The sequence below is a fragment of the Aspergillus fischeri genome, genomic scaffold, assembly GCF_000149645.3.
Source record: "Aspergillus fischeri NRRL 181 1099437636249 genomic scaffold, whole genome shotgun sequence".
Classification (NCBI taxonomy): Eukaryota; Fungi; Ascomycota; class Eurotiomycetes; order Eurotiales; family Aspergillaceae; genus Aspergillus; species Aspergillus fischeri.
Window position 1 is genome coordinate 2,276,794 of NW_001509770.1, and position 27,956 is coordinate 2,304,749.

The 27,956-nt window shown below is 50.3% G+C and overlaps 3 protein-coding genes across 3 annotated transcripts; 1 reads left to right on the plus strand and 2 right to left on the minus strand.

The window, feature by feature from the left end:
• Positions 1–2,442: 2,442 nt before the first annotated feature.
• Positions 2,443–21,635, plus strand: nrps1 (nonribosomal peptide synthase Pes1; the record flags this gene model as incomplete). Its single annotated transcript, XM_001264732.1, has 7 exons — positions 2,443–3,426; positions 3,543–3,845; positions 3,898–16,171; positions 16,234–16,613; positions 16,668–17,325; positions 17,371–18,998; positions 19,053–21,635. 7 exons carry the CDS (start codon positions 2,443–2,445, stop codon positions 21,633–21,635), a joined length of 18,810 nt encoding a protein of 6,269 aa, XP_001264733.1.
• A 473-nt stretch (positions 21,636–22,108) lies between these two features.
• On the minus strand, positions 22,109–24,019 carry NFIA_015300 (MFS transporter; the record flags this gene model as incomplete). The annotated part of the gene is made up of 5 exons (XM_001264733.1): positions 22,109–22,975; positions 23,030–23,361; positions 23,421–23,512; positions 23,570–23,591; positions 23,659–24,019. 5 exons carry the CDS (start codon positions 24,017–24,019, stop codon positions 22,109–22,111), a joined length of 1,674 nt encoding a protein of 557 aa, XP_001264734.1.
• Positions 24,020–25,030: 1,011 nt separating this feature from the next.
• NFIA_015310 (TTC39/IML2 family protein) lies at positions 25,031–27,571 on the minus strand (the record flags this gene model as incomplete). Its single annotated transcript, XM_001264734.1, has 5 exons — positions 25,031–25,867; positions 25,924–27,011; positions 27,091–27,157; positions 27,225–27,301; positions 27,481–27,571. The coding sequence occupies 5 exons, from the start codon at positions 27,569–27,571 to the stop codon at positions 25,031–25,033; spliced, it is 2,160 nt and encodes a 719-aa protein (XP_001264735.1).
• Positions 27,572–27,956: the final 385 nt, after the last annotated feature.

Below are 27,956 nucleotides of genomic sequence, written 5' to 3' on the forward strand. Positions count from 1 at the left end.
GTGCGAGAAAAACTTAGGTAGGGGATCTCCGATTTTAGCAGAAATCGGGCGCTTATGCCACCTCTCCATGGCCCTCCCTCCGGCTTATGCATGTCAAATTAAACACAGTCGCTCAGGAGGAAAAGCTTCTAAGCGAGCATCGTTTCCTGGTCTCCCTTGCATAGTATTTGGTTTTAGTCTCGGATACTCTAGTTATCATTAATATTATTAACAACAAACAACATGATAAATAATAATATCTAATATCGCATAATGTCGAGATCAAAGCTTCGATTTCCAGAGGTGGATAGAGACGGAAACTTGGAATAGGCATCCCGATGGATCTTATTGGTATCGGATTTGCCCGGCATCATGGTACCAGTTCATACGGGGCCACTTCAGTTCGTGGAATGTTCTCCAAAATTGCCTAAAAATGATAGAGATCAACCTTAGGACTGCAAACACGTTGTGTTGATATCTAGACTATTACCCGCAATTCCGTGGATACTGAAGTATTTTCTTTTGTCCCGTTGAGTCGGGATCGGACATCTGCATTTTACACATCAATATCGCGGGATCAACATCGGCACGCAAAAGCCGAAGGTTCAACATACCCGGAAGAGGTAGCGAGCTGTCCCATGACATGCAATCAAGGGATATGCTTCTGCACAGTATATAAGCGAGAGAGACATGTCAAAATCGACCTTCAGGGAGCAATAATAATAGTATCATTGTAGGCTTTCTGAATGCAATTTCTCAGGGTCACTGTTTATGAGTAGGTAAAAGTTACAAATGACAACAATAGATGGCAATAATGTAAGCGGCTTGTAATGTGCTGTGAAACTTGATTTTTCTTTTCCCTTTTCGAGTATCGACTAGAGAGGTATTTTTTGTTCTTTTGACTTTCCTTCGACCTCTATTCGAGAGACTAGCGAGTCATTCTCCATCAAAGCTCCTAGGTACCCACTAACTAGTCAGTGCCTTGATGCTCTTCAGACTTGGATCTGTATTTTCCTTGTTTCTTCAGTAGATGGTTTTAGATAGTTCTTTCAACGCAAGATCAACGGCCAATAGCCTAACAGTCCTTTGTTTCCATTGCGAGAAGCCGGGTCATGGAGATGAGGAACTACACTGAAGTGGACCGCTCCCGTTCCTGACCAGGCTGGATCTAGTAATATTAGATACCCGGCAGGATGCTGAACTTGTGTCATGGGGCTGAATGTGGTTCTTTTGCTTGTGTAAAGGGTGTGGGTATAACACTCGCTAGGTAGACCTTGATTATACCCTCACCAAGCAATAATAAAACAAATTCATGTCAAAATCAGCTCTTCTGGTAAATAAACACCGTAGTAGCTAGCGTGGACCAATCAGTCCGTCGTCATCATCGGACTTTCTGAGTGGGAAAGTAAGGTGCTCTCTTTGTCCTTACGTCACTGTACTCCGTACCTCAGCAAGCTTCTTTCAGTCTTCCAGGTCTGAGCTTTCAAGCTGTCAGTTCGACTCGAGTCCAGATCAGACCCAGGATCCTATTTTTTATCCACTCCGAGTGTTATTCTTATCCAACAAGGAGGCTACGTGTCGATTAAGCCCTGAACTTCTGCTGCGATTCAATTAAATGTACGGAGTACCAGTGGGTCGTCTCCTGCTAGATACCTCCTACCGTACTTAGGTACCTCCATCAGCCGGACCAAGAACATCCTTGATTCTTGACATACCTCATCGGTATCGAGATTTGGTTCCAGACCGCGGATGAACGCCCTAGATCGTGACGGGGAATATGCAAACAGGGGCCTTCCTGGCCGATCTTCTCGCTTGCAGCTCATCGTGAGTGGCAGATGGTACCCATGTTCCTTGTAACCCCTGCAGTTCTTTTCTGCCCATTTTCTTTCGTCAGATATACGATACGCCACCTTGTGGAGTTGGCTAGCTTTCCAAGGCTATGCGGCTTCCGTGTCCGTGACTGCATTAGTTCCACAAATGGGCCCTTTCCATGGCATCTCGCAATCAATTGATCTTGTTTCTCCGACCCTCCTGTTCCTTTGGCCACTGGTCAGAAGCAAGGAAAAGGTGATGCGAGAACACGGAGGTACCAGGAGGGTATTACGGCTGATCAGAGCCCCCCTGACGCCCCAAGGGGCGGTTCCGTGGCTCTCAGCCGTCAGGTTCATTGCCATGAGGCAAATGGATCTTCGTATTCTATAATTATAGTTTGGTCAGATTGTGAGTCCTGGGCAAGAGCTACCGAGAAGGTGCGTCGCTAGCTCCACGAGCCTAATTAGGCCTGGGTGAAGGGAGATGCCGATGACTTGATGACCATATCGAAGCCATGAATCTTAGCTTTCCACTTTAAAGAAAGACCAAAGGACGTGCGGCGTCTCTCTTTCGTCAAGTAAAGTTCTCTGTTCCTTTAGACATTGAACACCCGTTTCCTCGAGGGTCCTTAAGCAGATATTGCACAGAACCATGGCGCAGTCAACCGTCCCATGCTATTTACCCAACTTTGGTGCTACCTGTGATGGCCCGAAACGTCCTATCTCCTTGAAACTGCGAACAGATGCTCTCCAAAGCTCTGGATTGCAATCTGCATGGCGCGAAGGCCAATTGAGCCAGTTGTTACAGGCCTCGTGGGCCCTACTTCTACATCGCTACACAGGCTCTGAGGATATCTGCTTTGGCTACTATCAGATTGGTAACGAGTCTCAAGATTTACTACAGTCTTTAGAAGCCGTGGATCCTGCCCTTTGCAAAGTATCAGTCAAAGAAGGCATCTCCCTTAAAACGTTTTTCGACCAAGTCAAGACACATAACTCTCCCGACAGTCCTCTCGAGGTAGACAGAAGCTCGCTCACAGCCTCTGAAAATGCTCTGCTTTACAACACTATTTTAATGATACGAATCTGTCATGGCTCCAAGGGAACTTCACCCGCCATCCCACTACCATCCAGCCTGCCAATAGCGCTTCCTCAGGAGGTAAGTACTGAGAGACTGGTCCTTTATCTTCCCGTGCAACCTTCTGAAACATATCTGCAGTGTCGGGTTCGACTTCATGTCAAAGTCCTGCAGGACGAGGTAAATATTTTCTTCGAATGGTGGAACAATGACATGCCCACCGCGCAAATGAAAAGCATTGCTGGTGCTTTTGAGCATATCCTAGCAGATCTCCTTGCAGCAAACGATACAGCAGTGGACGATCTTGACATCTTTCCAGAAAATGATTGGTCTCGAGTATGCAACTTTAATTCAGTGCTTCCAGAAAAGCACGAACGCTGCATCCATGAAGTGATCTATGAACGGACTCTTCTGCAGCCAGAGAATGAGGCGGTCTGCTCCTGGGATGGTAGCCTTACCTACAAAGAATTGGATTTGCTTTCCTCTAAGGTTGCATATAATCTTCAGGAAAGAGGAGTTGGCCCAGAGGTCTGCGTAGCCCTCTGTTTCGAGAAGTCGGTAAGTGCTGCGGATTACCAAGTGATATAGCTTGCCGCGTATAGTCATTTACTTATCTGACTTGACATACTCGGTCGAGCTCTGCTCTCAAATTGCAGTGCTAATAGATAACATAGAAATGGAATACCGTGGCGATCCTCGCTGTCCTGAAAGCTGGCGGTGCTTTCGTACCTATGGACCCAAGTCATCCTACAGCACGATTGCAATCTCTCGTGCAAGGCGTGCAGGCGCGAATTATGCTTTGCTCTCGAAGTCAAGCAGACAAGCTCCAAACGGTGGCTGAAACGCTGATACCGTTGGACGAGGAAACCGTCCATGGCCTTCCGGATCTCCCCACAAGTACTTTCTCCTCGACGACAGTGAAGAGCTCAAACGCCGCATATGTCATTTTTACCTCCGGCTCTACTGGACAACCAAAGGTGCGTCTCCTCCAATTCCAATTCGGTCACCTTGGTGCTAACCCCAGAACAGGGCACACTGCTGGAGCATAGAGCATATGTTTCAGGTGCGCTGGCTCATGGACCAGTCTTTGGCCTCAATTCATCAACTCGGGTTCTGCAATTTGCATCGCATACCTTTGACGCAAGTTTAGTCGATATCCTCAGCTCGTTAATATTCGGTTCTTGCATGTGCATCCCTAGCGAGGAAGCACGTCTGAATGACATTGCCGGCGTGATAAACGAGATGAAAGTGAATCACGCATCACTGACACCATCATTTATTGGATTCCTCGATCCTGCAGCTGTTCCAGGGCTAGAAACCCTCGTTCTAGCTGGCGAAGCAATGTCTCCGCATCATTTGGCGACATGGTCTCATATCAAGCTTGTGAACGGATACGGCCCAACCGAGAGTTCTGTTGCGGCTGCCCTCAATGCTAATATGTCTCCTTCATCAGATTGCAGGGATATTGGCTTGCCAGTCGGAGTGCGCTGCTGGGTCGTGAACCCTGCGAACCATGACCAGCTTGTGCCCGTTGGTTGTCCCGGTGAGCTGGTCCTGGAAGGACCGACGCTTGCGCGATGTTACATCAATAACCCACAGAAGACGAACGAATCATTTATTTTCAACCCTTGCTGGATGAAGCGAGATCCTAAGGGTGGCTCAGACCGAAGGTTTTACAAGACCGGTGATTTGGTAAGATACAATTCCGAATCTGGATCATTAACGTATGTAGGACGGAAAGACGCACAGGTCAAGTTCCATGGCCAGAGAGTTGAGCTTGGCGAGATTGAGAATCAGCTGAGCGCAGACACGGACATCAAACACTGCATAGTGTTGCTTCCCAAGTCCGGGTTCGCACAAGGAAAACTCGTGACTGTCCTGTCACTGTCCGCTGGCCTTGGAGAGGCACTGGTGACCGATGCAGTGCCCCTTAAGCTTATCGAGCATCGTGAGAAGCTTCAATATGTCAAGGATATTCGGGAACGATTATCAACTAGGCTGCCGACATACATGGTGCCAGGAGTATGGCTATGTGTCGAGACTTTGCCGATGCTCGTGTCTGGTAAACTGGACCGGAAATCTATTGCGACCTGGGTTTCGAGCATGCCAGAAGACCCAGAAGTACATGCCAATGAGGCCGCCAACACTCGTGCCGCTAACTCGACGGAGGATCAATTGGCGTCGATTTGGAGTCGTGTGCTCAACGTACCCAAGGATCGCATCAGCGTCGACGAAAGCTTTTTGAGTCTAGGAGGAGACTCCATTGCAGCGATAACCTGTGTTGGCCATTGCAAGAAGCAAGGCATTGGCCTTACTGTGCAGGAGATACTTCGCAGCAAATCCATCAGAGAACTAGCCACTCGCGTCAAGGGAGTGGCTCAACCGGTAGCCTACCACGAAATGATCGAGGAACCTTTTGGGCTTTCGCCAATACAGAAACTGCATTTCATGGTTCGCAAGGAAGGGCAGGGCTATTTCAATCAAAGTGTGCTCACTCGCATCGACCGTCAGATCGACGACCAAGATATGCGCCGCGCAGTCGAGGCAGTGGTCATGCGCCATTCCATGCTTCGAAGCCGGCTAGTCGAGCCCGGTACTGGCAGTTCTCTACAGCAGCGCATTACTGAGGACGTCGCTGGCTCGTACCGCTGGCGAACGCATTATATGACTGCGCAGAATGAGATTGAGAATGCTATTGCGGAGAGCCAGTTGTGCATCAATGCCTTCGTGGGCCCTGTTTTTGCGGTTGACTTCTGCTATGTTGACGAGGAGTCGCACAATCTGCTATCCCTGGTGGCTCATCATCTGGTCGTTGACATAGTCTCGTGGCGTATCATTCTGGAGGACTTGGAAGATTTCCTGCTAAACCCTCAAGCCTTCGTTCTACAGAACAGCTCCCTTCCGTTCCAGACATGGTGCCGCCTGCAAGACGAGCAATGTGAGTCTCTGGCTTCCGAGAATGGTGTGCAATTAGTAGATCTTCCTGCTCCAGATCTTGCCTACTGGGGAATGGAGCATCGTCAGATGACGTATGGCGATGTGATCTGTGAGACTTTCGAGCTTGATTCCGATAGCACTCACTCGATTTTGCTTGAATGTCATCAGAGTCTACGAACAGAGCCGGTTGATCTGTTCCTCGCTGCTCTTCTCCACACCTTCGGACAGACTTTCCCAGAGCGTACTTTGCCCGTGATCTACAATGAAGGCCATGGCAGAGAAGTGTGGGAATCGAGTTTAGACATATCACGGACTGTGGGCTGGTTTACGACCCTTTACCCAATATTCGTACACGAAATCTTCTCCGACGATCCGGCCAGAACTGTTGCCCGTGTCAAAGATCTGCGTCGGCAGGTGTCTGATAATGGCCGACAGATGTTCGCAAGTCGCATGTTCACAGGCAAAGGACAGGAGACGTGCCGACACCACTGCCCCCTGGAAATGACTTTCAACTACGTGGGGCAGCATCGGGATCTGCAGAAGCAGGATGGTCTTTTCCAGCTTATGGGACACATGGCTGGTGAGACTGGCCAGGGTGGAGGTGCAGCAGATTTTGGCGAAGAAACTCCACGATTCGCACTGCTGGAAATTTCAGCGTTGGTAGTGCAAGGTCAACTTCGTTTTACGTTCTCTTTCAACCGATTCATGCAGCATCAAGATAGCATTCGCGCCTGGATATCACGTTGCCGTCAGCTGCTTGCTTCTCTCCGCGAGAAGCTACAGTCTCTGGCTCCTCAGCCCACACTGAGTGATTTCCCAATGCTCTCTCTCACCTACGAGGAGCTCGACAAGATGGTATCAGCGAAGCTACCAAGCGCCGGTATTACCTCCCTTGATCTCGTTGAGGATGTGTATCCTTGCTCGCGCATGCAACAGGGTATTTTGCTCAGCCAGTCCCGAGACAGCTCGGTTTATGCTGTGCATGATACCTTCGAAGTGAAAGGCGTCAGAATCAAACCTAGTGTGGATCGGTTGATTGTCGCTTGGCAGAAGGTTGTTTCGCATCATGCAATGCTACGAACAGTTTTCCTGGAGAACCTGACAAGCCAGGACCTGTTTTGCCAAGTCGTTCTTAAGGAATACAATCCAGCTCCCACACTGCTGAGCTGCTCCGAAGAACATGATGTGCTGCCAACCTTTGACAATCAACGGCCCGTGAACTATCGTGACCACCGTCCCGCTCATCGTTTCAGTATCTGCGAGACAGCAACTGGCAAACTATTTTGCCGACTTGAAATAAGCCATGCCGCCATGGATGGGACTTCAATTTCTCTGATCATTCGAGATCTGCAATTGGCGTACAGTGGTCAGCTTCAGGACGACCGCAAACCCATGTTCAAGGATTACATGCGGTACTTGCAGAGCTGCTCTCACAGTGCTGGCCTTAATTACTGGTGCTCTTATCTATCCGATGTCAAGCCGTGCCATTTCCCTGTGCTCAATGATGGAAGACCTTCTAACAAGCGGCTGCAAGCCATTCGTCTAGACTTCTCATCCTTGAAAGAACTTCAGGCACTATGTGAGAGCAGTGGCTTGACGCTTTCTACGGCGTTTAGTACGGCTTGGGGACTTACGCTCCGCTCGTTTTGCGGTTCTAACGACGTGTGCTTCAGCTACATGGCTTCTTTGCGAGATGTCTCGGTCGATGAAATTGGTTCGGTTGTCGGACCGGTCATTAATCTTCTGGCTTGTCGAATGAAGGTCACAGAGAACGTCTGTCTCGAAGACGTCCTGCATCAAGTGCAAAACGATTACATGGAAAGTCTGCCTTACAGACACACTTCCCTCATTGATATCCAGCATGCCCTGAAACTCTCAGACACCATTCTGTTCAACTCAGGCATCTCCTATCGGAAACTTCCCCCGAAGACCCTCAGCAAAAGGGATGAGATGCGACTTGTAGAGGTGGGAAAGATCCATGATCCCGCGGAATTCCCGGTATATGTCAACATCGAGGCCACGGATGATGTTGCATACATCGACCTCAACTACTGGACGACCTCTCTGTCTGAAAGCCAGGCGCAGAATGTTGCCAGCACCTTTTTACAGTCCCTCGAGAATATCATTCACCATCGCGACGAGAACATTTGCCGCTTGTATCAATTGAGCGCACAGAACAAACAACAAATCGCTGTCTGGAACAACACTCTGCCTAAGTCTGTTGACAAGTGTATCCATGAGATTGTCGAAGACAAGGTCAAGCAGTGCCCGGAAGCTATCGCTATTGCAGCTTGGGATGGAAACCTCACTTATGCCAAGCTCAATGAGTTGTCCTCGCTTCTTGCGTTCTATCTGACCAAGCTGGGCGTGGGACCTGGTCTCCTTGTGCCGATTGTCTTGGACAAATCCTCATGGCAAATTATTGCTATCTTAGCAGTTCTGAGAGCCGGTGGTATTTGCCTTCCGGTCGACGCAGCTCAATCATATGATTTTATCGAAAAGCTGTTGATTGACAAAGACGTTCAAGTCGCTCTTGCGTCCTCAAACAAAGTGCAGCTTCTGGAACGCACAATTCCTTATGTCGTGCCCGTGGGAAGGTCACTGTTCGACTACCTTCCTCGTTCCGATGATGTGCCGCACGTCTCACATAAGGCAACGGACCAGGCTTACGTTGTGTTTACTGGCGGTAGTGTCAAGGAACCCAAAGGTGTTATGCTTCAGCATCTTACGGTCATGACACGGGCGGAGAGCTTCGCTTCGGCTCTGGAACTGAATAAAGCGACCAAGGTGTACCAGTCCGCGACATACACGTCTGACATGTTCCTCAATGTGCTTTTCGGTACAATGATGCGGGGTGGTTGTGTTTGTATTCCAGCCAACGATGAATTCAACAACCTCCCACGATCAATCAATGCCTCCCGAGCAAACACAGTCATTATGACTCCGTCACTCGCATCTCTGTTGCAGCCATCTGAGGTCCCTGAGGTGCAGCTACTGGCACTATACGGTGAGAATCTGACAAACCAGGTCAGAACAATTTGGTCAGAAAGAGTTCGCATGCATTCTTTGTATGGAGCAGCCGAGTGCTCTTCGAGTTGCATTCATGCTTCAGACTGCCAAACCTCGGGTGAGACAAGGAACCTTGGACTTGCGGCCGGGTGCATAACTTGGCTTGTTGATCCTTCAGATCACGACCTTCTGGTTCCGATTGGCAGTGTCGGTGAAGTTGTCGTTGAGGGTCCCGTCATCGCTTCTGGTTACTTGCTGGACAACGGGCATGTCCAGGGAGGCTTCATTGAGGATCCTGTTTGGAGAACGAACTTTGAGCGTGACGAACCCAGCAATGACCTCGAGAAACGGGACGAAAGTTCAACACTGACCCGACGGATGTTCAAGACCGGGGACTTGGCCCGCTACAATTCGGATGGCACATTGGTCTACATGGGAAGAAAGGAAAGACAGACCCAGAGACTGCAAGCGGACGTATGGGATATCCAACAGTGGATCGATGCATTCCCGTTACCTGGCCATCCTTGCGTTGTGGAGCCGATTCGCTGCTCAGATGACGATGAATCCATGGGGCACCTGGCTGTCTTTGTCCAATTCGCGTCAACTCACTTGGGGAAGACTGATGGCCAGAGATCTGTAATCGGACAACCTTCCTCGCAATTTTCTGATTTTGTCACTGAAATGCACACCCATCTGCTGAGTGTCCTGCCTGCGACTCAAGTCCCGAGGTTGTACATTCCTGTTCACAGAATGCCCTTGACATCAACTGGTCTGCTTGACCGTCGGCTCCTGAGAAATGAGGCTCAGGACCTTCCTGCACAGACGCGCCTCGAATTTGACCTGAAAAGCTTTCATGAGTTTTGGCGGGTTGAATTAGCCCATCCGAAGAGTTCTCCTTCCCAATCATTCCCTTCATCGACGAGTGCTACACATAGGAGCTCTGGTACCAGCACGTACGAATGGGACGGCCACATTGAATGGCGTGATATCAGCAAATTAGAAAGCGCAAGTCTCGAGACCGCGCTTCTTGCCGCATGGGCCCTCACTATATCCGGCTACACTCGATCGAACGATGTCATCTTTGGAGAATTGCTTCTCAACCAGGAATCGTCTGGGCTGGATTCTACTTCCGATGAAGCGGCGCCCGCGGTCATTCCTAGAAGATCCCAAATCGATGAAGATATGAGCATTGCGGAACTTATGAGAAAGACCCAAGACCGCCTAGCAGCGGCTTCTCCCTTCCAAAGAGCTGGACTTCAACGCATTAGAAACGTCAGCGCGGATACTTCCCGTGCATGTAGCTTCAATAACCTTTTCTGCTTTGCCCAATCCAACTGCGAGGTGCAAATTCCTGCTCTTGCATATCCTCTTGTGATCTTCTGCAGTGTCGCAAAGTCGGAGCTTCAGCTGAGCGCTCGCTATGACGAACAGGTCTTGTCTGCGCCCCAGCTTGAGCGGATTTTGACACAATTCGCACGCTACGTTGAATACTTGAAGGCGGATCTCCGTTCTCAAGAGACGATCGGTGACATGGCTCTTCGCAAGAATCAGACTTCTTACTTGTCCAGCCCTGATACTGCCTACTGGAGGAAGTACCTTGTTGATATCGAGTCCTGTGCTTTCCCTTATTTGAACCCGGACAATGAAAGAAGTGGATTTAGCACGGCGAAACTGATGATTGAAAATCTGGCCAATCTACGCAACTTTTGCCAGAAGATTGAAGTAACCGAGGACATTGTGCTACAGCTCGTTTGGGGGTTGGTCCTGCGATGCTATACCGGTTCAGAAGAAGTTTGCTATGGTTACTACCCTGCAACGCCACAACCCGTGGGGTCGAAGTACCTGAAAATACTCCCAAGCAGGCTTCTTCTCAAGGACGACTCAGACCTTGGGTCAATTGCACAGCAGAGAAAGAACGAACTGGATGGAGCGATGGAGCACCCCATCTCCCAGATAGAACTGCAGCATGAACTTGGCCTTGACTGGTATTCGCTCTTTAACACTGTCTTCAAATTTGACAGGTGTATGGAGCTCCCCAGTGACAATAACGGCATATCAAACCTGCTCAACGACACCGAGAAAGGCGTCTGCACTATTGCCGTCAACCCTAGATTTTCATCTGTATCGGCAGAAATCCTCTTCGAGTACCGGACAGACGCCTTGTCAAAAGCCAATATCACGAGTGTTGTTGATTGCTTCCAGCACATTCTGGAGGAGATTATCGACAATGACCCTGTCGGCCATAAGATAGGGGACATCAATTTCTTCAGCGAACGTGCTTGTCAACAAGTACGAGAGTGGAATGCTGCGCTACCAGAGAGACCTGATAGATGCGCACATGAGATAATTGAGCAGCAGGTTCTGAGCCACCCTACTTCGCCTGCAATCTGCTCGTGGGACGGAGAATTTACTTATGAACAACTCGACCATCTATCAACTAAATTGGCAAAGCATCTTGTTTGCCTGGGTGTCAGACCCGAGGTCTTTGTTGGATTGTGCTTTGAGAAGTCCGCTTGGGCAGTCATCGCACAAGTTGCGGTTCTGAAAGCCGGAGGAGCATTCGCATCTCTGGATCCCACTCACCCAGAAGCGAGACTTAGGGGCTTGGTTGACGATATTGGCGCTCATATCGTCCTTTGCTCTGCCAAACATCTCGACAAGGCTCGCCAGATATCCCGTGCCGCCTATATCGTGAGCGAAGAAACACTCAATGAACTGCCAAACGCATCGTCTACTGCGTCGATGACTCGGCCCAGCATCCACAACGCAGCCTACGCTATTTTTACCTCCGGAACAACAGGCAAGCCAAAAGTGACTGTTCTTGAGCACATTGCTCTCAGCGTGTCTTCACCAGCTTTTGCTCGTAGCCTGGGAATGGACACGACTACCCGTGCTCTGCAGTTCTCCAGTTATACTTTTGATGTGAGCATTATGGAGATTATTATTGTTCTTATGACGGGAGGTTGTGTTTGCGTTCCCAGTGAAGAAGAGCGCATGAACGACCTGTCCGGTGCCATTAGGAGACTGAACGCCAACTTCATCAGTTGTCCTCCGTCAATTACAAACACGATCCAACCCAAGAGTGTCCCATCAGTGAAAACTGTTGTTACGGGAGGTGAAAAGATGACTGCGAGCCATATCGACCGTTGGTCCGATAGGTGTGTCATCAACGCGTACGGGCCCTCTGAGTCGACGGTTATGGCAACGATGAGCGTCAAAGTGGATGAAGCAGGAGTACGCGTCAACAATGATTGCAACTCAATCGGTGCTGCGACTTGCGGCCGCACTTGGGTGGTTGACCCTAACAACTATGAGCGTCTTCTGCCTATCGGGGCTGTGGGTGAGCTGGTACTTGAGGGCTGCAACGTTGCCCGTGGTTACCTCAACAATGACCAGAAGACAAAAGAGTCATTTATCAGTGAGCCTGCATGGACGAAGATCCCAGGCTTTCAGGGACTATTCAAGCGAAAGGAGCGCATGTACCGGACTGGTGATCTTGTCCGCTATAATCCCGACGGCACAATTTGCTTCATCTCACGCAAGGACACTCAGATCAAGTTCAACGGTCAGCGCATTGAACTGGAAGAAATCGAACAACAATGCATCTCGTGTCTTGCTGGAGGCACCCAGGTGGCTGTCGAGGTTGTAGAGCCTGAATCAAAGACAGTTGCCAGATCCATCGCAGCTTTCTTTACCGTTGACAATCAATCTGGTTCAGACAGACCTGATTGGGAATCTCAATTGCTCGTTCCTATGTCAGAAGCAACACGCGAAAAGGTCCAGAAGCTTAGGGAGGCCTTGACCAAGGCTCTGCCACCAAGTCTGATACCAAGGCTTTTCTTCCCAGTCTGCCGCCTGCCTTTCTCAAACTCCGGAAAGCTCGATCGCAAGAAGCTCCGGGCAACCGTTGAGACTCTGCCCAAAGACCAGCTCAAGCCTTACGTTACACTGACGGCTGGCTCCAGACAAGCGTCTGATGAGGGAGTTGAGGGGACACTCAGAAGCCTCTGGGAAGAAGCTCTGGGCCTTGCGTCAGGTTCGGTCAGTGCTGAAGACAGCTTTTTCAGCTTAGGTGGTGATTCTTTCTCCGCCATGAAGCTCGTTGGAGCCGCCAATTCCCGGGGAATCTCTCTCACATTTGCCGACATTTACGAGGATCCAGTCTTTATGAACATGGCCAAGCGTTGTGGCATGTTACAGGAAAAGACCAGCACACAGACTGTGACTCCGTTTAGCCTGCTGCCCGCCTCAGTCGATCGTGAACGGCTCTTGGAGGAAGTCGCCGAGCAATGTGACGTGCCTCGAGCATCCATTGTCGATCTCTACCCATGCAGCCCTGTACAGGAGGGTCTCCTCACTTTGTCAGTCAAGCAGAACGGTGCTTATATTGCTCAGCCAATTTTCCGGCTCTCAGAGGGAATAGATCTCGACATGTTCAAAGCTGCGTGGCAACAGATTGTGGATGAGCTGGATATCTTGCGGACTCGTATTGTACATACTGAGTCTCTGAACTTCTTGCAGGCTGTTGTTGACAAAGAGGAGATCTCTTGGGCTTCAGCAACCACCCTGAATGAATTGACAGCCGAGAGCCCCGAGTTGCCGCAACACAATGGCGGGCGGTTGACTGGTTATGCGATTGCTGAGTCGCAGACTGGCCGGTACTTCTGTTGGACAATTCATCATGCGCTGTACGATGGATGGAGTATCCCGCTCGTTCTGCGAAGAGTGGAGGAGGTTTACACGAATTCTACAGCCAGCGCCCGAACGGTTCCCTACAGCTTGTTTATAAACTATCTGCTGGAGCGGAACATGGCAGACTCTGACGAGTACTGGAAGTCTCAACTGGCCAACCTGTCCTGTTCTCCATTCCCACAAAGCAAGAATTCCCTGCCCGACTCTGTCCGAGTAGGAAACAGGCATCACAGCAGCATGAAGATCTCTCGAGCCGCCAGCGGAGTGGATCTGACAATCCCCGAGCTTATTCGTGCTGCGTGGGCGATTGTCGTCTCTGCTCATACTGGATCCAGCGATGTATGCTTCGGCGAGACGCTCATGGGAAGAAATATCGACCTCGCTTGTGTCACAGATATTGCTGGACCCGTTCTTACCACGGTCCCCACGCGCATTCAAGTCGACAATGAGCTGCCAATCACCCAGTATCTGGAGAATGTGCACCATCTGACGACCACAATGCTTCCTCATCAGCATTCAGGACTACAGCGAATTCGAAAACTCAACAGTGACACAGCATCGGCTTGCGAATTTCAGAATCTGCTCGTCATCCAAACTGGAGAGGGCCAGTTGAACAAGGGCTTGTGGGTGGCTGAACCCAACCAAACAAGTGGAGACTTCTTCACTCATCCACTTGTCGTCGAATGCAAGGTCGATACTTCTGAGGTGTCGATCACGATGCACCATGACGAAATCGTGCTGAACAGCTGGCAGACTGAGAAGCTCATCGGTCAATTCAGCTTTGTGCTCGAGCAGCTGCTCTCCATCAACAAGGGGGAAACAAGGAAGTTGAGCCAGCTCGACATTTTCAGTCCACTTGATAGAAAGGAAGTCGCACTATGGAATAAGAGGCACCCTGAGGCCGTTGAGAAATGTGCTCACGACATCATTTCCGAGAGATGCTCTACCCACCCCGATGCTCCAGCTGTCTGTGCTTGGGATGGCGAGGTCTCATACAGAGAGATGTATACACTTGCCTCGACTTTCGCGTCCTATCTGGCTTCTCGCGGCGTTGGACCAGAGATTCTGGTGCCAATTTGCCTGGATAAGTCTCTCTGGGCAATCATCACTATTCTTGGCATCTTGATTGCTGGTGGTGCCTACGTACCCCTTGATCCTGCTCACCCAACATCGAGACATGAAGAAATCCTCGCCGAGGTGGACGCCCGTATTCTAATTTGCTCCCCTCAATATCAGAGCCGTTACTCTGGCATTGTCAAAACGATAATTCCCGTCAGCAAGGAGACGATCAGAGCTTATGGTGCCCTCAATGGCCAGGCGAAGGGACCGAGCCGTGTCACGCCATCCAATATGGCCTATGCAATCTTCACCTCAGGAAGCACTGGTCGCGCCAAGGGTATTATAATCGACCACCGCGCACTTGCAAGCAGTGCCATGGCATTCGGGCCGATTGTGTACTTGAATGAGACTTCCCGTGCATTCCAATTTGCGTCCCTAACCTTCGATGCGGCTGTCATGGAAATTCTAGCTACTCTGATGCACGGTGGATGCATTTGTATCCCAAGTGAGGATGAGCGCCTGAATGATGTCGCCGGCGCCATTCGACGTATGAATGTCACTTGGACTTTCCTGACTCCGTCGATAGCCAGCATTATCGAGCCATCAACCGTTCCCTCACTGGAAGTGCTTGCCTGTGGAGGAGAGAAATTGTCACGCGAAGTCGTGACAAAATGGGCGCATCGAGTCAAACTCATCAATGGATATGGACCCACGGAGACAACCATCTTCGCTGTCTTGAATAACGTATCCCCGACCACCGATCCTGCCTGCATTGGTTACGGAATACCTTGCACTTTGACCTGGGTTGTCGATCCTGAAAACCACGATCGACTTACCCCATTGGGAGCGATCGGAGAACTTGCCTTGGAAGGTCCAGCTCTGGCAAGAGAATATCTGAAGAACCCCAAGAAGACTGCCGAGGCATTCGTGGATGAGCCAGCGTGGATGAAGCATTTCCAGTCGACCCTGCCGTCTCCGCGAAGAATATACAAGACTGGAGATCTTGTCCGGTATAACCCTGACGGATCGGTGGAATATATCAGCCGCAAAGACCACCAAGTCAAGCTTCATGGCCAGCGTATGGAGCTCGGTGAGATTGAGCATCGGTTACATGAGGACGACCGCGTCCGTCATGCCGTTGTCATCCTTCCCAAGGAGGGTCTTCTTAAGGGGCGTCTGGTCACGATTCTCTCCCTGAACTCTCTGAAATCAGGTTCGAGCATCATCTCCGATAATGCATGCGAGCTTATCAGTCGAGCGGATCTGGCGAGAGTCGCGTATTCTGAACTCATCACGATTCAAAAGAATCTCGAGACCCAGCTGCCCATTTACATGGTTCCTCAGACCTGGGCTGTCATCAAGAAGTTGCCAATGCTCGTTTCTGGAAAGCTGGATAGAAAGAAGATTACTCACTGGATTGAGCATATTGACGAGCCAACATATGACAGGATCATGCAAGACTATGACAACATTAAGAGGGGCCATGTTGAGGACAGCGTCAAGGAAGATAAGAACACTTCGGTCAAGATCTTGCAAGACATCTACGCCCAAGTACTTAACCTCCCTTCGAACAAGGTAGACCCCAACCGGTCGTTTGTGAGCCTAGGTAAGTGGATCATTGTCCTTCCCATGAAGAAGAGAGGAAAAGAGGCTAACTGGTAAACACAGGGGGTGATAGTATTACTGGAATGGCTGTCATTTCCCGAGCTCGCAAACAAGGGCTCAACCTGACACTTCACAAGATCCTTCAAAGCAAGTCCATCGTTGAGCTGACTCAAGCAGCGGAAGTCAAGACCTCGAGCATTCAAGTCGAGGAGAAGGCCAACGAATACTTTTCCCTTTCTCCTATTCAAAACTTGTACTTCAAATCAGCACGCACGTTCAAGGAAACGGGCCGCTTCAATCAGAGTATGACTGTGCGCGTTACTCGAAAGGTTGAGCCAAACATTGTCAAGGATGCACTCAAGGCAATTGTCGACCAGCATTCCATGCTTAGGGCAAGATTCAGCAGATCTGCAGTCGGAAAATGGCAGCAACGTATTATCAATGTACGTGCAAATCAACTCACTGACTTGGTCTTAAGGAGCTGACCAATCACACAGGATATCGAGTCATCTGTCCATGTTGGTATTCACTCAGTCATGAGCTCCCATGAGATGTTGGGCAAGATTGCCAATACTCAGTCGTCTCTGGATATCGAGAATGGGCCGATCATTGCGGCCGATCTGTTCAACGTTAATGGCGAACAAGTCCTTTTCCTGGTGGCCAATCACCTGTGTGTCGATATGGTTTCATGGCGCATTATCCTTCAAGACATGCAAGAATTCATCGAGACTGGCTCGCTGTCTTCTGAGAAACCCTTTTCGTTCCAGAGCTGGTCCGAACTGCAACTCGAAAACAGCAGATCAGAAGCAGACAAGGCCAAGCTTCCGTTTGCCATTGAGCCTCCGAACCTTAGCTACTGGGGCATGCAGAGCGTGCCCAACCATTACGGACAAATCAGGATGGAATCGTTCGTCGTGGGCGAAGACATTACTTCGTTTATTCTGGGTGGCTGCCACGAGATGCTGCGCACAGAAACAATCGATATCCTGCTTGCCGCAGTTGCGCAGTCATTCTATAGGGTCTTCACAGATCGCAGAATGCCAACCATATATAACGAGGGTCACGGTCGTGAATCGTGGGATTCGAACCTTGACCTCTCACGGACTGTTGGTTGGTTCACCACATTGTGTCCACTGCAGGTCGACGAATGCTCAGGTAATTATCCTCTCGAGAAAATCTAGAGCGACAGGCTAATATAAGACTCAGATTTCGTCGACACGGCAAAACGTGTCAAGGACCTAAGACGGAAGATCAAGGACAACGGCCGATCTTACTTCGCTCGTAGCCTTCTCCAGGCCAACAATACCGAGCCATCGGACTTCCCAGTTCCGTTGGAAATCGTTTTCAACTATCTTGGTCGTTTGCAGCAACTGGAGCGCGACGACTCGCTTTTCAAGCACTATGGAGAGGCGTTCGACGAGGAGAAGTTCAGATTAGTCGGAGATATGGGATCAGATACCCCCCGGTTTGCCCTCCTGGAGATTTCCGCACTTGTCGTCAACGACAAGCTCCAGGTCTCTTTCACGTACAACCGGCAGATGCAGCGCGAAAACCAGATCTTCGAATGGATTTCAGAGTGCAGAAGAGTACTTGAGAGAGATGTGCTTCGCTTCAAGGACACCGTGCCGGAACCTACCCTCAGCGATTTCCCCTTGCTCCCTATAACCTACGATGAGCTCAAGAAGCTCACGAGCACAACGCTGCCAAGAGCAGGGGTCAAGACCTGGAGCCAAGTAGAGGATATTTATCCTTGCTCATCAGTGCAAGAGGGTATTCTCCTGAGCCAGCTCCGGGAGCCCAGTGCGTACATGTTCCATGTGATCTTCGAAGTGCGCTCTCCTGGAGGAAGCGGCAAGGTCGATCCAAACATGCTTCGAAGCGCATGGTCAGCAGTTATCAATCGGCATCCGATCCTGAGAACCCGGTTCATCGATAGTAACTACGCAAACGGTACCTTCGATCAGCTGGTGCTCAGGAAAGTGGAGGAAGGAGCCATCATCCTCCATTGCAATGATTCAGACGCACTTGTCAAGCTCGATACTATCAAACTCAGCGACATCAACGCCGGACGAAACTCACAGCTGCTGCATCAGTTGACAGTCTGCAGCACTGATTCTGGACGAGTGCTTATCAAACTGGAAATGAATCATGCCATCATAGATGGCGGTTCAGTTGATCTGCTTTTGAGAGACCTAGCAATGGCGTACAAGCATCAGCTGCCAGAAGGATCCGGTCCGCACTTCAGTGACTACATCAAATTCATCCGCGGGAAATCTCAAGGCCAAGCTTTATCCCACTGGAGACAATACTTGTCCGATGCACGTCCCTGCCATCTCACGTTCTCCGAAGGAACAAGTGGTAGCCGTCAATTAGGATCAGTGATGGTGCCGTTCAGCCGGTATTCTGAGCTGCAACAATTCTGCGAGAAGAACTCCGTGACACTCGCAAATCTTACTCTCGCTGCATGGGCAACCGTCTTGCAAAGCTTCACGGGCTCGGATGATGTTTGCTTTGGTTACCCTTCTGCCGGTCGTGACGCCCCAGTCCCCGGGATCCAAGACGCAGTCGGAATATTCCTCAACATGCTCTGCTGCCGAGTCAGGTTCTCGCCAGGGAAGACTCTGTTGGAGGTTTCAAAGACAGTGCAGGATGACTACATCAAGAACCTTCCATACCAGGATTGTTCTCTTGCAAGTATTCAGCATGAACTAGGGCAAAAAGAGCTGTTTAACACGACAATCTCGATTCAAAACCACCACGCCGTCTCGGAAGAATCTGGAAATGACTTGCTGTCCTTCAATGTACAGAAGGCGCATGACCCGACAGAGGTAAGTTTTACTCAAATTGTTCTAATGATTCTCGGAAGCTGATTACTGCAATAGTATCCTGTCACCGTGAACGTCGAAACTGCCAAGGGCCACGAAGGTATCCTGCTGCGATATTGGACCGATGCTGTGCCCGGAGACAAAGCAAACAATCTTGCAAATGCCATTGCCAACATTTTCAGCTGCTTTATTGACAAGCCGTCTCAGCTGGTCTCAGAGTTGGACCTCCGTGGAGGACAATCGATGAAGGGCGGTCAATTCATTGACAGCAAGTCCCTTCAGGAACTTATCGATCGCCGTGTCACTGAAATAATCAGTCAAATGCTCAAAGAAGGAACTCTGGCCATACCGGCGGCTGAGAGTGGAAAGGGCCAGTTCAAGGGCACGACCCGGGCCCAACCTGTTCAAGTTACAGTTAAGGCGAGAGGCATGCATCGTGAAAGAGATCTGTCCGACTCGACGGCAACCCTCACCGAGGATCACTCAAGATTGATGGAACTAGAAAAGAGATTATGGAAACTTTGGTGCTCAGCATTGGGCCTGCCATCCGACACTATCCAACACCAGGCGAGCTTCTTCAAATTGGGTGGCGATAGTATAACTGCCATGAAGATGGTCAGCGCTGCGCGCGAAGACGGGCTGACACTGACCGTGGCTGATGTTTTCAACAATCCTGTCTTTGAGGACATGCTGGCGGTCATCAGTGCTTCCAACAGTTCGTCTGCTTCGGAACCTGAATCTCAGACCGACAGTGACAACGAGAAACCAGCAGAACCTCCGAAGGCTGTCGAGCAAGAGCGAAACCCACCGCCACCGGAGATTTCACTCTTGAAGACGGTTCCTTTGAACGACAGCGCTCTGCAGGATGGAATTTGCCCGAAGATCGGTGTGTTTAAAGGAGGCATTGCAGATGTTTTGCCTGTTACGGACTTCCAAGCCATGTCGATTACGGCTACATTGTTCAAGTCCCGCTGGATGTTGAACTACTTCTTCTTCGACGGACGAGGATCGCTGGATCTGAAAAGGTTGAGAGAGAGCCTCTTGCGCGTTGTCGATGCTTTCGACATTCTCCGAACGGTCTTTGTCTGTTTCAACGGCCAATTTTTCCAAGTGGTGCTCAGAAAGATACGGCCAAACATCTTTGTTCATGAGACGGAGAAGAACTTGGATGAGTATACTGAGTACCTCCAACAGCAAGATCGTGAGCAAGAGGCGCGGCAAGGCGAACAATACGTGCAGTTCTACATCGTGAAGAAGAAGGGCAGCAACCACCACCGAATCTTGATTAGAATGTCGCACGCTCAATTCGACGGACTATGCCTGCCCACCATCATGTCAGCCATTAAATTGGGATACGAGGGCAGTACTCTGCCCCCTGCTCCTTCCTTTGCGAACTACATGCGCATGCTGTCGGGAGCAATCACTCCAGACCACTATCAGCATTGGACAAACCTGTTGAAGGGATCGAAAATGACGCAGGTAATTCGAAGGACCGAGGAGAATACCTATCGCTATATTGGTGCTTTCACGGAACAAAGAAAGACTCTGGAGATCCAGCCCTCGGTCCTGGAGAATGTCACCATTGCTACCGTCATGCAAGCAGCATGGGCGGTTACGCTGGCCAAGCTGTCTGCTCAGTCAGATGTCGTCTTCGGACTCACAATCAGCGGCAGGAATACTTCAATCCCAGGTATCGAAAACACTGTTGGCCCGTGCCTCAATGTGATTCCAATTCGAGTCACATTCAAAGAGGGCTGGACTGGAGTTGATCTGTTCCGCTACCTACAAGATCAGCAGATAGCCAATATGCCCTTCGAGGCCTTGGGTTTCAGAGAGATCATCAGACGCTGCACTGACTGGCCCAGTTCGACATATTTTGCCACCTCGGTGTTCCACCAGAATGTCGAGTACGAGGGCCAGATGCAGCTAGACAACACTACATACAGAATGGGAGGCGCGGGTGTCGTCGACAACTTCACCGACATGACATTGTTCTCCAAGTCATCCAGCGACGGCAAACTGGGCGTCTCTCTGGGCTATTCAGAAAAGGGCCCCATCGGCCCCAAATTTGCTGCCAAGGTCCTGAGCATGGTCTGCGACACCGTGCAAAGCCTGTTGGCCAACTCGCGTGTTGGGCTTCCGTCCCCATCCATGCTCCGCTCATTACCTCGTCAATCCGTCCACGACGTCCCCGGAATGTCCGACGAGATGTTTTTGTCCACACATCTGAAGAACCGGAGCATCTCGGATATCCTCGTCCACTCGGACGTCCTGACGCAGGCCTGGCAGCAAGTCCTCCCTCGCAACAATGCTGACGAGTCTCAATCGTCTTTCCAGCTCGACTCGTCCTTCTTTGAACTGGGAGGCGATGTTTTCGACATGGCGCAGGTCGTCTGGCTCCTCGAGCAGGAAGGACTGCAGGTCCACATCGAGGACCTCCTTGAACACCCGACCTTCCTCGGGCAGATGGCTGTCTTGACACTGCACAACTCACGGAAGAGCGATTCCATGGAAGAAATCGTGCCCGTCGAGGAGATTCCTTTGCCTGCAGCGAGAACAGGTACTTCGAGTTCGCTAGGCAAAGCCTTGACTCTGGCGAAGAAGGTCACAAGGTGGAGCGCACTGTCGGCTCGAGGGTGATCCGTCGAGGACATTCCCCAGTTGATTCACATATAATTCTATTCACTCGTTGTTATTGTTATTTTCCTTTATTAATTGGCGTGCATATCCTGTGGTCGCACACATTTTCTTTGTCTTGGATACTTTACTCTCATACTCATAATGTTGTCATTCTGTGTATATTGGCGGTTCTGATCATTTTGGCTGCTGGATAATTATTGCATATATGCATTGTTTAATGAACCTAGTATGTAATAATATTCATTGATTATTTACTTCAAACTTTTCAAGCACATGCAATATGCACAGGGGAGAAGTGACGCAGGATGCATCTAACATAAGTGGTATCTCGTAATATCGTGTGCCAATTCGGCAGCCGACAGAAGAAATCAAGTCGATAAGGGTATAAGAAAGTCAATGTGACCCGAAAATATGCAGGAATCCGAAAATATTCAACAAGAATAGAAAAGAAATGTAAGGACGGAAATGCAGACCTACCGGCCATGAACATGACCGTAAACAGAAGCTTGAGACCACTTTCCGCGGGCCCTGATCCGCGGTCCGTAGATGTAGAATAAATACGGGATGGGGATGAGCGCGACAGCCATGAACCCCAGCGTGCTGGCCGCCCAGTTGACGCCCATCTTGCGGAACATGATGCCCGCGAAGAGCGGGAAGCAGCCGGCGAACAGGCTGCGGAGGAAAGTATTTGCCGCGACGGCGCTGGCGGCGTACTGCTGGAAGGTATCGATGAGGTAGTTCAGGGCGGCCTGGAAGATGGTGAAGAAGCCGAAGCCCATGGAGACGGCGCCGGCGTTGGGACCGATCCAGTGGATGTTCTTTGCGCCGGTCCAGCCGAAGATGAACAGGCCGGCGGCGAAGAAGACGGATCCGACCATCATGGGAGGGAGGCGGGCCTCGGGAACGGGGAAGTTGTTGTTGGCTTTGAAGCGCTTGATGTAGAATCTCTGGTTGAAGAGGTTGAGGGCTGCGCCGAAGAGAATGCCGATGAGGTAGGCGAGGAAGGGGAGGGCGCCGACGACTGGGCTCCAGCCGCGGACTTCCTGGAATTCGACGGGAAAGGATGCGAGACTCAGGTAGAGGATCCCGTAGACGAAGGATGCGTAGAGCGCGACGAGGAAACAGATCGGGGTGGCTAGCAGTTGAAAGGGACGGACGAGGTATTTGTTGCCTAGTTCCTTGAGGGTCACGTCCCATTCTTCGTGCCGTGCGTGTAGAGCCCAGTTGCCGGTCTCGTATCGAAGCCGGCGGGCTTTGTAGACGAGGAGGACGGGTGCGTAGCTTTCGTCGAGGAAGATCACGTCCATGACGAGGAAGAACATCATCATGATGCCGGTGATCTGTGGTACGTCTGTATTAGCTGCTGTTTATCAAGCCGTATGAGCTTCACTCACGTATTGTGTCCATCTCCAGCCAAGGTAGCTCTGGACGATAGCACCGCCGACGATTGGCCCAAGTACAGGACCACCGACGACGGCCATGGCATAGCCAACAATAGCTGCACCCCGCTGCTCCGCGGACCAGATATCGCCCAAAACGCCGCCGGTGTTGGTGACGGGAGCGGAGCCGAAGAATCCCGTGAAGAAGCGGGTGATCATGATCGTCTGCAGATCCTTGGCTGTGGCAGTGCCGAACGAGAATATAGCGGCGATGAAGTAGGGTATGAGAACGGCAGATTTACGCCCGTATACTTCGGAGAGAGGTGCAAATACAAGCGGACCAAGTCCTGGAAAGGCCAATAAGCAAACCTCGTCGCCCTCATAAATAGCGGTGACGATCACATACCGAAACCAAATAGTAGTAAGGTTGTCCCAAGTGTGCCAACTTCCTCTCCAACGCCGAATTGTTTGGAAACTTGAATGGTGCCGGTGGAATAACTGTCTTAATGTCAATGATCCGATGCAGAGAACAGTCGTGGGCAGTGGATTCCGTACATTGAACTTGCCCAAGTCGCACCTATTATTTGTAAAGATCAGTTAGCCCTCCCTGATGGTTTGCATTTCCGAGAGCGGCCTGCGCATACCCATTGTTGTCAACCCGTATAGCACGGTGGTAACAGCCTTCTTCCTAAATCCCCAGTTCAATGGCCTGTATGGGTCATCAGGCCCATCAAAATCCACAATGACATCTTCCGACGTTTTGGAATGCGACAAAGGGTGCGTGAAACGCGCAGTCTGTCCAGGTTCTCGGCTTCGGATTCTAGATATCACTGACTGTGTGCGCTGCTCGAGTACTGAGAGCCCCGACGCCGCGGTGGTCTGCTTTTCCAGCGCTGCGTTGTCGAGTTCACGGTGGCCGAAACCATTTTGTTCAATTCGAGAATCGGTATCACTGTCCGCCGTAGACGTGGAAGATGTGCGGGACAAATGGTCGTTGTCGGTCATGACTTCATAGAAGCAATATGCGATAAGAACATAGACAAGCGAACGTCCTATTCCTAGAATTTGACTCAAATCGAATTCCTTCTGCGTAGAGTGGAAAAGTGTATTTCCCTAGCAAAATTTGGCGCAAAAAAAAGGTTTGCCTTATAGGTGCTAACAGAGTTACGACGTCACCCAAATTTGTAGGGATCATATCTCGGCTCTCCCACAGCAAGCCAAAAATAAGATGATCGAGCGACCAACTGAATCAATGGCACCAGGCATGGGGATTGGAGCTTGTTATAAACAAGACATAATGAAGAAGTCCCAAAGAATTGCCATCGTGACGAGCCGTCTTAACCGGACCCTGTTCGTCAAAACGTTAGACTGGTCGGACGTCCGATAAGTACCTGACTCACGTCCTTTGCTTGACTGACGGAGTAAGTGGGGATGTTGACATCTCATAGCTTTAACTTCTGGGCAGAGTCCTCTGTCGAGTGGATGGAAGACGACATTAGCATGCGATCCACCAGACATCAACACTGCAACATGTCCGCGACTCTATACCCTATCTCAAAATGAGATGATCCTTCATACACAAGCATCAATGACAAGCGGCATATCCGTCGGAATTTTTTCCGAGCCCACGTTGAGTGGATGCTTGAGGAATGGATCGCCACCATCGGCGTCCCATAAAGTGGGACTTCGGCAATGGAAGCAATGCTGATGGCTTCGGGACGGCTAATTCGCCCATTGTGGAAGAGCCGCTAAGAAGTATGGATCGTCTGTTCGTCTCAAGGGGGAATTCAAGTCCGCAAACGGACAGGATGCGAGGCTCCCATATTATCGTCTGAGCATTGGTTGACAAGCAACGATTCCTAATTACTTGGGAATATCACAGATGAAGATCATGAAGTATATCACGTGACTACACGCTCCAATACATTGTCTATCGTGCTATTCTGCCATGACAAGCTTGCTAACCCTGATTCATACCATCGTACAAGTCATATACATTGATCATGCACGTTATTCCTAGACCGTCGGATGTGTGCTCTCCCACTTTTGCACTGCTTCCATGGCGGCTGTCACCTTGAGACCTATACGCGCATCAAGCTCGTAGCTCTCCCACTTTGCCGCCTTTTCGAGATACTCTTTGCACTTCCGTACTCTCTCTCGCTCGTACTGTAGCGCATCCTTCGCGTCGGCAGGCCCAGCGGATTCTTTGTCCGAGTCTTGTTTCGCTCCGCTGTGGTTGGCGATGTATGTTGGGCGTTCCATCCAGAGATTCGCTGCCATTTCGAAGTGGGCCACTGGACAAATCCAATCGTCTTTTAGGTGGCCCTTGAACAATGTTCGGTCTTGGCCAAGGATATCCTCGAGCATTTCCTTTGCCTGGGTGTGTTTGCGCAGCGAGCGGTGAACTGCAGCTCGAAGCAACTTCAAGATCGCTTTCTCCTCGGGACCTTCTCGTGACCAGGTCGTATTCGCGTTGGATTCACTCCAGGCCAGTTTCTGCAACGACTCTTGCAGCTGCTCGTCCGTCATACGGCTATGGCCGTTCCAAAAGAAGATCATTTCCTCAATCGGGTCAATGCCCACCGCATCGACCAGAGACACCTTCCACTCCTTGGCGCGTGCCTCCCATTTAGCAAACTTGCGAGCCACAAATACATCGAAAGGCAGTTGTCGGGCCATGAAGCGCTTCTTTCCCGCTACTGTGGGGGCCATTCGGAAATATTTCTCGGCCAATTCAGCATGCTTTGCGGCTTTCGCAGAGTCTGTCTCCTTCACGTCCCGGTATAACGAGAGATGACAGGACCCAGCAATATAATAATACAATGAGCGGGACCAAGAGTTAAGGTCAACACACTAAGTCGATGTGTTAGTGGGCTCGTCTGCGATTCCTCCATGTGAACAGCTCTTACCTCAAGGAAGGAATCTGCACACAGCTCATATTTGTGCAGATACATGGCGTTCAAGCTCCGCTCGAAAACCCTCAATGCCTCAACCTGTTTCAGGGGGCTGCGTTCCTCCCCACACAGCAGCTCCAGAGCCCTGTCAAGATTTTTGTTGGCTCCACTCATCCTCGACTCCTCGAGTAGCCAAAGCTGACTCTTGGGAAACCGCTCTCTCATCTTCGCAAGCAGCAATTCTAGCCGCTTCTGCGGATAACCCTGCACATCCCCGTCTTTGCCTGGGATAGAATCGGGCATGATATCGCAATAACGGACGAACCCGTTGTAGTAGCCGAGAATGGCAAAAGCTGCAATACCACCGATTAGGTTGTGGAACTTACTGGCCTGCCACAACATTTTCAATCCTCTTTCCTTATCGCCGTGGAACCCAATAATACTGAGCAGCTTGCTAAAAGAGGGTGGCACCATTGAGATCAGCAAAAGCAGGACTCCAAAACAGAAATTGGAACCAGAGTGCACAAAGACATCAATCTGATTCTGGAAGATGTCGGAGTCAGGGTCATGGTCGAGGATATCGGTGTTGATTGGGGTCGGAGTTTGACCGGGGTCTTCCGCAACGGGAGCTTCGCCTGAGAGACTCAGATCCGCCAACCTTTCATTTACATCGGTATCTTTGCTAGGTGCCGCAAGTGTATCCGCTGTCGCTTCTTTGACTTTGGCCGAGGATATCGACGAGCTCGAGGACTGAAGGTTGCTAGAGCTGTGACGCTGGGAAGACGGAACGGACCCAGACGTTGTGGATTCTACCAGCGTCGCACTGCGCGATTCCTCCATGTATTTCTGTTCCATCTTCAAAATGGCATCGAGGGTGATGTAGGCTTTCCTGAGTCGATAGAATGCCTTTATACTCTCTGTGAGGCTTTCATTCAGCACCCCGACTATGGCGCTCATGAGTTGCGCTATTGCCTGGCACAACGCAAACTCGGTTCCTGGCGAATACATCGGCGAGTGGTAGGTATTCGGCGCATGTGAGTTATGCTGTGCCCTGTGCTGGTCGACGGATGCACTAGTCTCAGCTTCGTTCAGTCGCTCCGATGCTACAAGAGCGTCAGTGATCGACAAACGCCTGACTGCAATTGACTGCAATCAAGAACAGGAGATAAACTCTAAGCCCACCTTGGCGCATGATATCCTGTTCAAATCCCAAAGTAGCCCGAATGAATGCGACCACTCCTCTCCCAAGCTGCACGCAAGTACGAGATTTGGTCAGCACAAAGATGATGTCATATCTCGCAAGGGGTCAAACATACATTATGGAAGGTCGAGGTTCCTTCTGCCAGACCAGCTTCAGCGCCATCGACGTCGTCATTGAGAATCAGAGTGGCAGCTGGATCGTTGAGCAAAAGAATCAGTCTTGTTCATAAGTCGCATAGTCCAAGCGCACGGCTTTGAGTGCGCGGGTGGATAGGGCAACTCAGACATACCCCTCATAGCATCCTCAACTAATGGGCACCGAATGAAATGATCAGTCAACGCGGCGTAACGTAGACCAAAAAGAACACTCACGATCCCGCAACTCGACTAAAGAGTCGAGAGACTGTGTCGAGGCATTGGCAGCCGGCTTCTTGCCATAGAGCCATGATCCAACTCGGAACATATTGCGAAAATGTCCTTGGTAGAAACTGGCGCAATGGAGAAATGAGATAAATAATAATCTTAAGTATATTTACGACAAAAGATACCGAATCGAAGATCTCGTATCACACCGAGTAACGGAGGTGTCCGGACCCGAATGAACGATGTGACGAAATGGGAGCAATGTCAAGTCTCCCATCAGATACCGACTGAGGGCATGGCTCCAGAGGAGAGCTGAATGTCACGTATGAATGCTTCAGAGGGAAGAAGAATAAGCAAGGAAAAAGTAAGAAAATAAATAAAGGTCTAGAGTTGTGCTGATGATAAATAATAATGTTAAATAATAAGATCATAGACGGCTTTATCGGTTTAGTCCATGGCCCGGGGCGGAGCATTCTGCCCGAGAT